The sequence below is a fragment of the Pogoniulus pusillus genome, chromosome 4 (assembly GCF_015220805.1).
Source record: "Pogoniulus pusillus isolate bPogPus1 chromosome 4, bPogPus1.pri, whole genome shotgun sequence".
NCBI classification, from domain to species: domain Eukaryota; kingdom Metazoa; phylum Chordata; class Aves; order Piciformes; family Lybiidae; genus Pogoniulus; species Pogoniulus pusillus.
In genome coordinates this window covers 30,267,746-30,280,282 of record NC_087267.1, presented here as the reverse complement: position 1 = coordinate 30,280,282, position 12,537 = coordinate 30,267,746, and the positions used below count along the sequence as shown (strand labels likewise).

The following is a 12,537-nucleotide window of genomic DNA, read 5'->3' as shown; positions in this document are numbered from 1 at the left end:
TTTCGGTACCTAGGTAGGGTCTATAAGAAAGATGGGAGTAGACTTACTATCAGGGCCTTTTGCAATAGGACAAAGGGTTTTAAACTAAAAGAGGGGAGATCCACGCTAGACACAAAGAATATTTTATTTTATGGTGAGGGTAGTGAGACATAGGCACAGGTTGCCCAGAGAAGTGGTAGAAGCCCCCTCTGTGGAAGCATTCAAGATTGATTGGACATAACTCTGAGCAACCTGATCTTAAAAGCCTCACTGCAGGAGGTTTGGACTAGATGACCTTTAAAAGTCCCTTCCAACCTGAACTATTACATGGTTGTATAAAATTAAAATTTTAATTTTGAGATTAAAAAGTCAGAATGATTTGATCTTCCTCAGTTCATTATTTAAGTAAAGGCTAATGTGTTTCAAGGTAACCTGAGAGTTTGAACACAAGTATTTCAATTGTGTTGTCATTTGACTTTTATGAAACTATTTTGTGGGTCACTTACAGAGCCCTTCTTAAAACTAGTAATAGAGACACTTGCTGTAAAAGCTCACATGTATTCCAAATAAAATGTTGATGTAATTAATGTATTTTAGCATAATTATTAGAATGTAACTTAAAATCTTTTGTGTATGTCTAAAATGGCAACCTGTGTATGTACTTCAATTTGTTCTTGCCTATATTGTCACCAGAAGCGTTTTATTTTTCCTATAATAGTGCTAAAATAAATCATCTAGGAACTACTACTTTCCTTCGTTGTCAAAAATAGTGAGGTTCTTAATTTTCTTTCATGAAATCATTGAAGTGTTTTGATTGGAAGAGAGTTGGAAGATCAAGTTCAGCTGTTAACCTGGCAATACCACCTCATCACTCCATCATGCCCCACAGAGCCACACCTATGCATCTTTTAAATAACTTTGAAGGGTGATGACTCCACTCTTTCCTGGGCAGCCTGTTCCAGAGCCTCACAATTTTTTCAGTGACAAAATTTTTTCCTAATGTTGTATCTGACCCCCTCACTGTCTGCTTCTTTTTGTCCTGTTGCTTATTGCTCACTTAAACCTTGCTGCAACCTCCTTTCATGTAGTTGTAAAGAGTGAGAAGCTCCACCCTGACCCTCTTTTTCTTTGTATTAAACAACTGCAGTTCTCCCATCTCCTTGTAAGACTTGTTTCCTTTCTTTAGGCCCTTCACCAAAGTAATTGGTCTTCCTTGGGCATGGTCCTGCACCTAAAGTTTTCATCTTGTTTTGATGCTGAATCACCAGAGGAGAGCATAATATACATGGATGATTGAACAGAAGAGATGAACAAGGGTCAGACCATAGATTTTTTGGGTCATAATCATGAAAATTTGCTTCTATACTTGATAAGAATTCTTGTGTAGCCTCTGATTTGTAATGCTGCTGTTTGTTGCTGCAAAACGCTAGTTGATCTCAGTGTAATGAAAAATTGATACTAAAATTTTGTGCAATTTTTGGAATTTTTGAGGCAGAAATGGAATTATCACATACCTGGGGCAATGGTTTGCGATGGAATTGACTTAACTCTCAGATGTACTATCATCTGACAGTTGCTGCAAAACAATTATCATATGAAAGCAGAAGCAAACAACAGCCTTGAGAAAGTTTGGAAGAGTCCTGTATGTCATGACAGCAGTGTAGAGGAGGTTATTAAATACAATCCAAAGGGAAAAGTTCTGTGTCAAATAAGGAGAGTAGAACATAACATAAATCCTGTGAGACTAAAGGTATGTAAGAATTTCTAAACGAATTTGAGAAGCAACTTGTAAAAGGTGTAAAAAGTGGTGTTCAGTGCTTTTTCTCAAACATACTGGGAGAAGGAATGTTGCCAAAGATGCCTAGCAGGCAATGCAGGTACAAGAGCACCTAGAGAAGATAAGACCCTGTTAGGGGGATAGAAATAATCATATAATTTGTGTCCACAATGGAATAATGTAGAGATACTCCAAATACTACCTTATGAAAAACTAGAGGATCCATTTCTAATAAGTATTTTGTTAGAAAACTAAGATATTTTGTCCTTGATGTGCATTTTTACTTCCATGCCCAGTGCTGAAATACTCTTCCACAAAGAATCATCTTTTGAAACTCAGTTGCATAAGGTATATATGTTATTGTTTGGAATTATGCAACAGGCCAAGCTACCTCTAATTGAAGTAAATGTATTTTGTCAGAAATGAAAAGAGATTTATTTTGACGCTTGCTGGAATAAAATACTATTCCTCATTTCTCTTTAGTTTTCGAAGAATGACTCCTTGTTTCCTTGAGTATTACAAGGAGTTGTTTATAATTAGCTTAGAACTGGATGTTTCATTTGGAATAGTGCCATAATTTAAATTCTCTTTGTCAAAACTGTCTTTGGTTGGCCCTGGACATAGAAGGAAAGTTCGTATTTTTCTCACGTTAAAAAAGAAAACAAACAAACAAACAAAAAATCCCATCCTATTCTGAACTTTCGGTTCAGGATTGTCCATCTGCTGTTCTGTGAAACTCTCCTTAATGAAGCTGGCTCCTGTACAGCTGTGTTTTGTATTCCAGCCTTTCTGTGTGTCATGGAATAAGCTGTTCGCATGACTGCTTTTTGACATGAGAGTTTGTAAGCGAGTGTTTATAAGTTAGTAGAAAATAGCTCAAACTCTAAGGAAGTAGCATAGCATTGAGAATAATTGCATTAAAGCTTTTTTTTTTTTTTGGTTTTATGATTATTTTGCATTTAAATGTAGTTTAGTGATATACTAATCTTTATTTATTCTTTCTTTATCTTTTATTTATCTAATATAATTTTATTTTTCTGATGCCAGTTTTTGTTACGGGCTTTAGATTATAGAAGAGTGATCAAGATTTGGACTTTTTACAATTATTTTCCTTTTTAATGCTCATCATTAACATGTTAATTTTAAAACACCTGTGCTGAAAAAAGTTACAGCTAAATATGCTACAGCTTGGTATGAGCGATCAAGAAAGCAAACATCAATCTCTGGGATTACCACAGAACCACAGAATAGCAGATGTTCAGTCTAGCCCCACCACCAAAGGAGGATCACCTAAAGCAGATCACAAAAACATGTCCAGGAAGGCCTTGAAATTTTGTCTCTAGAGAAGACTCTACCACCTTTCTGGGCAGCCTGTTGCAGTGCTCTGCCACCCTCAAACTAAAGAAACTCCTTATCATGATTAGATGGAACTTCTGTGTTCAAGTTTATGCGCATTACCTCTTGTCCTGAGGAAGGCTGAAGAGTCTAGCTCCATCTTCCTGATACCTACACTTTAGAAATTTATAAGCATTAGTAAGGTCCCCCATCAGCCTCGTCTTAATCAAGCTAAACAGATAAGAGTTCTCTCAGCCTTTCCTCATATAGTGCATGTTCCAGTCCCCTAATCATCTTAGTGGCCCTGCAATGAACTCTCTCTAGTCCATGGAAATGAGATAAATCAATTAATTCTTGGTATGTTCTTACATTTTTCCTTTCATATTTGGTATTCTAGTCTTTGGATTGCCCAAGGTATATGATTAAATTTATCTTTGGTTATGCTCCTCTCTTTTCCATCAAGATCTCCTTGCATCCACCATTATCTTGGCTGAACCTGCTGCTCAAATAAGTTGTTGAATATGTATACCCAGCACTGTACACTTCTTGAACAAGTCTTGACAAGCCTGTATCTGTTTGGAATAGCCATGACTGATTTTAAATCACCACCCTAAACCTGCTTATCTACATATGACCATAATAACTCCATAATAACCTTGCATTTCTACCTCGTAGCAATTTTCTTCTCTGTTTTTAGTAAGAGATGTATAAATATGAATTTATCCAATTTTATTTCCCCCCCTGTGATTTATTTAACTTCATATTAATACTGTCATCACATTTTAAAACAACAGATCTTGGAAGAATAATTTTTGCTACCATGTATCTGAAGTGAAAAATAAAATCTTAATGATCAGGTGACTTCATACTGCAAAATCTAGATGAGTAGCTTTTTCTTTAGTTAATGCTTCTTTGTCAAACTAATTTCTAATTAAGAATTACTTTTTAAAAAAATAACTGTTAAGAAGTGCAGTGATGCTAAAGTCAGATAGCTTTTTCCATTAGCCTCATGGTAAAGACTTCCTCCTAAGGTCCAACCTAAATCTACTCTTCCCCATTTTCAAACCATTGCCTCTAGTCCTGTCACTGCAGGCCTTTGTAAGCAGTCACTCTCTAGCCTTCTCATATAGACTTCCTGCAAGTACTGGAAGACACCTTTAAGGTCTCCCCTGAGCCTTCTCTTCTCCAGGCTGAACAACTCAACTCCTTCAGCCTGTCCTCCTAGGAGAGGTGTTCCTGAATGATTTTTGTGGTAGTCCTTTGGACCCACTTCATAAGGTCCATGTCCTTCCTGTGTTGAGGACTCCAGAGCTGAAGACTCATCAGAGCAAAGTCACAGGTTCACCTCTCTTGATGCGCTGGCCATGCATATTTTGATGCAGCCCAGGATGAGATTGGCCTTCTGTGCTTCTGCAAGTGCTCATTGTTGGCTCACATCCAGCTTCTTGTCTGCCAGCAGCCTCAGTCCTTTTCTGCAGCGCAACTCTCAATTTCGTCACCCCCTGGCATGTATTGACCTATGTGTATGCGCAATTAATTGAAATAAATATATACAAAGTGTAAAATTTTCCTCTTCTCTGTTCTTTAGCAGGTTTATAATTTGAACTTGTGCAATTTTAACCCGTAGTGTTTCTAGTAAAGAGTAAGAAGAGAAAGAGTTACAAGTAGATATCTCATAAAAATGTGGTTTCTTAGGGACATTCATTTTCCTTGATTTTTGTATAATTTTTTTTCCACAGGTTAAATAATTTTTACAATAAAGACTTGAAGTCCCACAGATTGTTTTAGCTAGATATGATATCTGACAAATGTCTTTCAAGAGAAAGGAGTACAACATGAAGTATGAGAATATGGCATGAGATTAAATTACAGAATACAAAGTCATTCTTTTTCTAGGTGCAAATCTAATTTTTCATTAGGGTCTGTGTAAAAGTATTAAACAATAAGATTGAATATTTCTTTTGTGTTAATAAAAACTATATAAAGTAAAAAGTAATGATGATAAATGCTTCATAAAATTACCTTAGGACTTTCAGAAACTGTTATCATAGATATCCCTATGGATAGTTATTATGAAATATTTCAGTAATTCGTTACAATTGTCATATAATTCTGACTTCATTCGACTTTGTAAGAAGATATCGTTGTAAACAACTTTGCACTAATTTGAATATGCATGTTTATTTTAATTGATAGTAGTTTTCTTAGTTCTCATTAAATACTTCTCTTTTAATAGAAGAATTACGGAAATTGAGTTGGTCTGGCATTCCCAAAAGGGTTCGTCCAATTGCATGGAAGCTTCTTTCGGTAAGTTGTATTTGTTTTTTTCTTCATCCTCTGCATTTAGTAGTATTTTTTTTCAATCATTGCAAGTGTTTTTGCTTGAGTTGTAATCCATTAGTGATTCCTGAAAACATTCTGTTTTGTTGTTGAATTGTAGTAAAAGTTCTGTTCTTTTGCTTGGTTTCAAGATTAAGTTGTCAAACTGAAAGGATAGGAATGAGAAGTAGTGTTAAGTCATGTCAGCTCTATATCTTTATTTTTTAACCTAGCTTTATTTAAAAGAAAGTTTTATGTGGTAACAGTAGTGTTTTTCAAACAATTTGATGTAACAGTGGAGCATTCAAAGACATGTACATTCTTACAAGTGTTTTGAAAATCCTACCCTGATCTAGGGTAGAGTGTCCCTGCCTATGGCAGGGAGATTGGAACTAGATGATCCTTATGGTACCTTCCAACCCTGACTGATTCTGTGATTCTATGATTCAATGAAAATAGGCACACAGTAGATGAAAACAAGCCTGTCAGTGTCCTGTGGTAGACTTCATTCAAGCTTCACATGAAAGTAACTCCAAGGAAGGATTAGCATTGTACTGAGGAAAAGCTGTGGTATCATCTTACAGGATTTTTGGCCAGTATTTCTGTAGTGCTTTGAGACTAATTTGAACTGTTGTGGTCAGCTACCTTGTGGTGTTGGTTCTTCTAATGTCAGTCCTGTGAGACAGTTCAGGGAGATAAGCTAATTAAAAAGCTCATTATTTTTTGTAGAATGAGTTTTTGGTTGTTTGAGCACTTTAACTTTACCCAGTGGTTCAGAGGAATTTACAAGGGCAGCAGCTTGGGAGTAGGTTGACTGAAATACCATGGAGGTGTTTCAGTTTGACGTCAAAGACAAGATGTGGGAATCTGGGAATCAATGGGCTTGGCATTTTTTAAATCTCTCTGTTTGCACAGTGTTTAAAAAGCTGTTTCTGCAAAAATACAGCACATTTCTCATAGGATTATTTTTCATGTCAGTCTTTTCAGTTATAATACTTGTGATGGCAAACAGTTGTGCGTTTTAGCTGCTGTTTGTCTACCTGTGGTTGAGAGAAGAACTTGTGAAGGTGTTTGTATTAAAAAGAAACAACAATCTTGTGCTATCTACTCTCTAGAGGCTATAGAAGACACTTTACCAGCAAATCTTCATGCATTTAAGACCTGTTTAAAAGTCTGAGTTATGCACACAACAGTTTAGCACTATTGAATTTTTCAGAGAGTAGACTTATATACAGGCTTTTGACAGAATAATTCATCAGGGAATGTAGAGTACTTACTTCAGACTGAGACTGATTTCCAATGACTGAAAGAAACTCTCTTGCTGATGAGGTCTACTAAATTTGCTGCTTAGTTCCTTCTAATGACACACTCAGATGTGGCTTCTTAATGGTGAATATTCAAATATCTTGCTGTAATCAAAATTAAAAGTGCAGTGTACAATTAATTTTTGTTCTGTTTCCAAAATTGTTGTCTAAGATTTTGATAAAGAGCAATTTCCCCCCGCTCTGGAATTTAGAAGATTTTTTTTATATACTAAAAGAAAAAAAAAAATTACATCTGACTCTAAACTGACTTTGAAACATAGTAAACCAAAGTAAAAGGGTAGGATAAGTTCTGAATCAGAGGACTGACATGGAGATGTAGAGAATTGGAATTACACAAAATTTGACTAGAGATACTTTTTAATTTGCAAGTGAGAGTTTGGGCTTTCCATCAGCTTCAGCTTCATTCTGTAAGATGGAGATTTCTCATGTTCTAACTATTCCAGTTCAAGTTTTTACCTTTGGCTTTTTGTCACACCTCTACAAAGAAATTGTATTCAGATAATTTTAGTTTTACTTTAAGAATTGAGGGGACTGATTATTTCTTGAGTAAGAGACTTCTGAGTGTGTGGTCTTTATTTTTTATCCCCTTGCTACTAGATAGCAGTATTTTCTAAGTTCTCACATTTTCTTATGCAGTTCTTACCATGATTTCTTAAAATGTTTCTCAATGAATACATTTTGGAAAACCAAAGATGAGTCATTTAGTAGTTTCTAATATAGGCAAGTAGCTTCTTTCAACTTTCCAAAGCATGGAAGAAGGTGTTTTGAGTATTTGTGGACATAAACCCCATGATGCTTTTTTCCTATTGGTAATTAAATTTTAAATCACATTAGTTGGTTGAACATGTTACCTACTGCTAATACAGAACTCAGATAAGAAGAGAGAATGGGGTAATCTTTTATGCTATAAAGTGCACTGGGAGATGTTGGGGAAACAAGTGTGACCAAAACTATTTTGATTAAAGATCAGTTGCAAGGCCAAAAAAACAACCAACCAAAAAATCCTCAAAAAATCCAGGAAAGTAAAGCATAGTTTAGAGCTAAATGAAGGCTGAATGTGTTGGTTCTGGAAGCCTCACTCAAAAGGCCAAATTAATTTGGACAACTGGTATTCACTTGACAGTTGGACTTATTGATCTAAGAGGTCTTTTACAACTGGAACAATTCTATGATTCAGTGGTAGTATTTAAGGCAGAAGATAATTGCCTTGCAAGTAATATCAGCACTTAAAGTTGGAATTTTCATAATATGGTTAACATTGAACACTTGAGATATTTATTACATAGTCAGAAGGCAAATAATGTTAACGTGTATTTGATTACAATTTTTCAAAGGGAAGAAATATGAAAATCAGTATGATATTGAGAGGCTGTTAATGTTATATGTGTACCAGTAATAGTCTATGGAAAAATCACATGATTTTTTTTTTAATATAGAAAAAACATTAGGCATACTTTGCAGCAAATGGAGTTTTCCAGGCTCGCTTCTCTTTCAAATAAGAAAACTAAAGATACAGTTGCAAAAGCCTTTGGAGAAAATTAATGAATAAACAGATTAAATTCTCCACCAGTTTATTCCCTGGTGATATGTTGCAAGCCATTCCAACTTTTAACAATAAAACCTAATTTGTAGAGTGAATGGGAAACAAGACATGTCCAGGTGAAAGATTAATTTAGTCTTTGAAACTAAATAATGGCAAAAGGCGAGAAAATATTGGTATCCTTTGAACTATCACATTTGTTTGCACAAATTAATTCTTCTCTAATAAAACTAAGATATCCTACAGGAGAAAAAAGAAAGAATAAATGGGAGACAAAATTTATCATTTAATGCAAACCACTGGAACAGGGTAGTAAGTATCAGAGTGAATCTTGCGGTAAAACTTAAGCTGATACTATTTAAAGTACCTGGAATTAGATGTAAGTAAGTATGCTTAAGAGATGTACTTCCCTTTGGCAAAAATGTCTCTTAAGGTGTCTGGAATGTAGTATATTTTGCATTTATTCTGTTAACTTAAAGTAAGAAATTAAAATATGTGGGAATAATATTTTAAATGATTGTAATGGCTTGGACAGGCACATGCTATGTTGGGTTAAGAACTGACTAAACTGACCAGGCCCAGAGAATTGTGGTGAATGGTTTTAAATCCAGTTGGTGTCCAGTTACAAGTGATACTACCTTGGGGTCAATACTGAGGCCAGTTCTGTTTAACGTCTTTATCATGATTTGTGTGAGGAGATTGTGTGCATCCTCAGTAAGTTTACAGATACCAGTTTGGGTGTTGCTCCAATAATGACCATATAGGAATGCAGAAAATAGTGAATTCGCTTAGCAGCATATTTATCTGAATTTATTTGTTTGATCTTTTCCTGCAGAAGGTAAGCATCATCTTAGAACTCTTCATGAAAAATACTGTTTTAAATCTGGCAGGTGTTTCTATCTGAAACTTTGTATCAGTTGGAATGCTTAGAAAACCAATTTATCAGAGGATTATTCAGATCCATGTAGGACATCATAGCACTACATCAGTTTATTAGCTTTCTTGTCATATATAATCAAATACTGGACATGCTTCTTTGTAAAGCAGAGTAACATCCTTTTCATTTCACTGTTTGGTTTTTTGTTTGTTTTTTCCTCAGGGCTATCTTCCTGCAAATGTAGACCGAAGAGAAAGCACTTTACAAAGAAAACGCAAAGAGTATTTTGCATTTGTTGAACAATACTATGATTCCAGAAATGATGAAAATCACCAAGATACCTATAGACAGGTAAAAATCCTACTGAAGTTGACTTTTACCTACAGGGCATCTCTTAAAGACCGTATAAAGATACTGGGTTTTGGAAAAAAAATTGATCTGAAATTCAAAACAATGAATTTGTTTTATGTTGGCTTTAGTCATGCCAGTGCAGGACTGCTGTTATGTTTATCTGTTTGAGAGTAGCAGAGTCTTCAGATCTTTCGTTCCTGCTCAGAGTTTCCTTCAAATGAGTGAAGGTGGACAGGAAAAATGTAACAGTGACTATTTCTTACTGGTTCTGTACTTCTGTTTGTGAAGTTGAAACTGTATGATATAGTGTAAACATAGGTAAGCATAGACTTGCTTATCCACTTACATAAGCAGATTACTTTTCTTCAAATTTTGTGTTAAAATGGATAGTTTGTATCGCCACGTATAGATGGAGAAGTATTACTTTAGTGTGACTTAGAGCAGAAGCAAAAGCAGGCAAGATGTTTCAGCCACAAGCCCGATCTTTAGTAGCAAGAAATACATATGATGGTCTTAATTGAACACAACTTTAGGGAAGTAGTAATATGTATATAATCATAATTACCATGACATATTGCCAATATGACCACAATTTGCAAATAGTCAAAATGTGATAAAAGGATCCTAAAATGTGTAAATGAATTATGTGTTTTTAAATGCTGCCTCATTGATACATTTACAATAGCTTAAAGATTTTACTGTGTGTTTTGAAGTACAGTATTTCAAAAACAGTGATATGATGGGATTGTATCTGTAAATCCATAGGATTATTTTAACTATTGTTTTGTTTAAAAGTGCAGTCCATTCTTGTTACAGTATTCTTTTGTCTAATTAGATCCATATAGATATCCCACGCATGAGTCCTGAAGTTTTAAGGCTTCAGCCCAAAGTAACAGAGGTAAGAATAATATCTAAAGAATTATTACCCTTTTTTTAGAAATAATTCTATAAATGACTCTGTTATCACTGCATTTCTTTATAATTAGTTAGATGACACTTGGGATCTTCACATCATAACTGGTGAAAAAAAAAGAAAAATATTTAAGTATAGACTAAGAATAGCAATGTAAATATATAGTAAAAGCAAAGGCATCTTGTAAATATCTTGTAGAGGTCTTGCATTGTATCTGCCACTTTTTTCTTTGATCTTGTGCCTTTGAGTTTGTTTGGGTTTTTTTTAATACATTTTTATAATAGTGTGGTTTTGAAGTAATCCAGAGCATAGGTTCTGCAGTTCTGTGTATTTGCCAAAATTATGCAAGGTGTGGAAGTTCTCATGGATTCTTCTACTAGGGAATTTACCTTTCTGTAAGTTTGTAGCACAACTGGTTTGTGTTCTTAGTTTGACTTTGCTTCTTTGTAAGTTTGATATATTGAGTACACTATTTAAATTTCTTTTACTAGTGTAGTAAATATATCACAATTAATGATTTATATTTTAATATGTTAATCAAATTGGTCTATGTTGTTGTGTAATTAAATTCGAGAGGGAGTTTTATTTGTAAAATATAGGTGACAAATAGTACAGATGGTGTGAGTCATCTTCTTTCAGTTATTAATTTTACTCCTTCAATTTATTCTTCTTTCTAATGGATGGAGAGTTCCTTGGATGATATGAGAAGTCAAATACAAAACTATCAATTATTTGTTTAATAGAAGTGCTTCTCAACGTCTGTTGGAGAAACCAGTTTGAAGAAATAGCCTACACAGTTTTTTGAAAGGCAATGGTATAATACCACTGCTTTCTGTCTGTTTTCCACACAGTGGTGTTTTACTTGGGCCTTTGTAGGGACAAATCAGAGTGAAGCATGGAAAAATAAAGCAATGTAAAAAGAAACAATAGTAGCAAGAAATAAGCTGTTCAAGAAATAAGATCAGTGTCAGCGCTGTAGAAACAAACCAATAAATGAAATTGGAGGTGAGGGTTATTTCATTGAAAATGACTACAGAAAGAGTACTCAAATACTTCTAAGGGTAAGGAAATACTTGTAGTAGCAGCAATAATCTTATCAATTACTCTAAATACATACTTGCATTCAACATAGAGTAGTGGCTTTTCTGTGATATTGCATTGCATGAACTATTCTTAAAGTGTTAGTGAAGATCATCTGTCTCTCAAATGACTATGGCAGTGGATACAGAATTGGTTGGATGGTTGTAACTGGAAAGTAATGCTCAACATCTTGAGATCCGGGTGGAGATATGCAGCAAATGGTCCATACTGGGACCAGTGATGTCTAATATCTTCATCAGTGATGTAGGCAGCAGGATTGAGTGCCCCCTCAGCAGGTTTGCAGATGACACCAAGCTGATTGGTGTGGTCAATATGCAAGAGGGCAGGAGGTCATCCAGAGTGACCTGGACATACTGGAGAAGAAGGAGGCCCAGATGTACCTCGTGAGGTTTGATAAGGCCATGTGCAAGGTCCTGCATCTGTGTTGGGACAATCTCCATTATCAATAGAGGCTGAGGGGAAATGTAATAGAGAGTAGTGCTACAGAAGGGACTTGGGGTACTGGTGAATGAGAAGCTGGAGATTTACCAATAGTGTGCACTTGCAGCCCAGAAGGCCAATCATATCCTAGGCTGCATCAAGAGAAATGTTGGCCAGCAGATTGAGAGAGGTGATTCTGCACTTTGCTCTGGTGCAACATTAGCACCTAAGTTGTTGTGTCTAATTCTGGAGCCTTCAGCACAGGATGGACATGGATCTGATGGAGAGGATCCAGAGGTGGGCCATAAAAACAATCAGAGGGCTGGAGCACCTGTGCTATGAAGATGGGCTGGGAAAGTTGGTGGTGTTCATCTTGGAGAAGAGAAGGCTCCAGGGAGACCTTATAGGGACCTTCCAGTATCTGAAGGGGACCTACGGGTATGCTGGGGAATGAGTGTTTACAAAGACCTAAAGCAACAGGACAAGGGGCAATGGCTTTAAACTAGAGAAAGCTAGATTTAGATGGGACATTAGAAGAATTTCTTCACAATCAGGGTGGGAGAATAGTGGAACAGGTTACCCAGGGAGGTGGTAGAATCC

General features: G+C 35.6%; 1 protein-coding gene across 2 annotated transcripts in view; it reads left to right on the top strand.

The window, feature by feature from the left end:
- The window catches only part of TBC1D22A (TBC1 domain family member 22A), a 187,107-nt gene that overhangs the window by 17,892 nt on the left and 156,678 nt on the right, over window positions 1-12,537 (top strand). For both annotated transcript variants that reach the window (XM_064142446.1, XM_064142447.1), the window contains exons 5-7: window positions 5,328-5,398; window positions 9,375-9,503; window positions 10,339-10,401. In XM_064142446.1, the coding sequence (XP_063998516.1) occupies window positions 5,328-5,398; window positions 9,375-9,503; window positions 10,339-10,401 (263 nt within the window). The remainder of the gene's footprint in view (window positions 1-5,327; window positions 5,399-9,374; window positions 9,504-10,338; window positions 10,402-12,537) is intronic.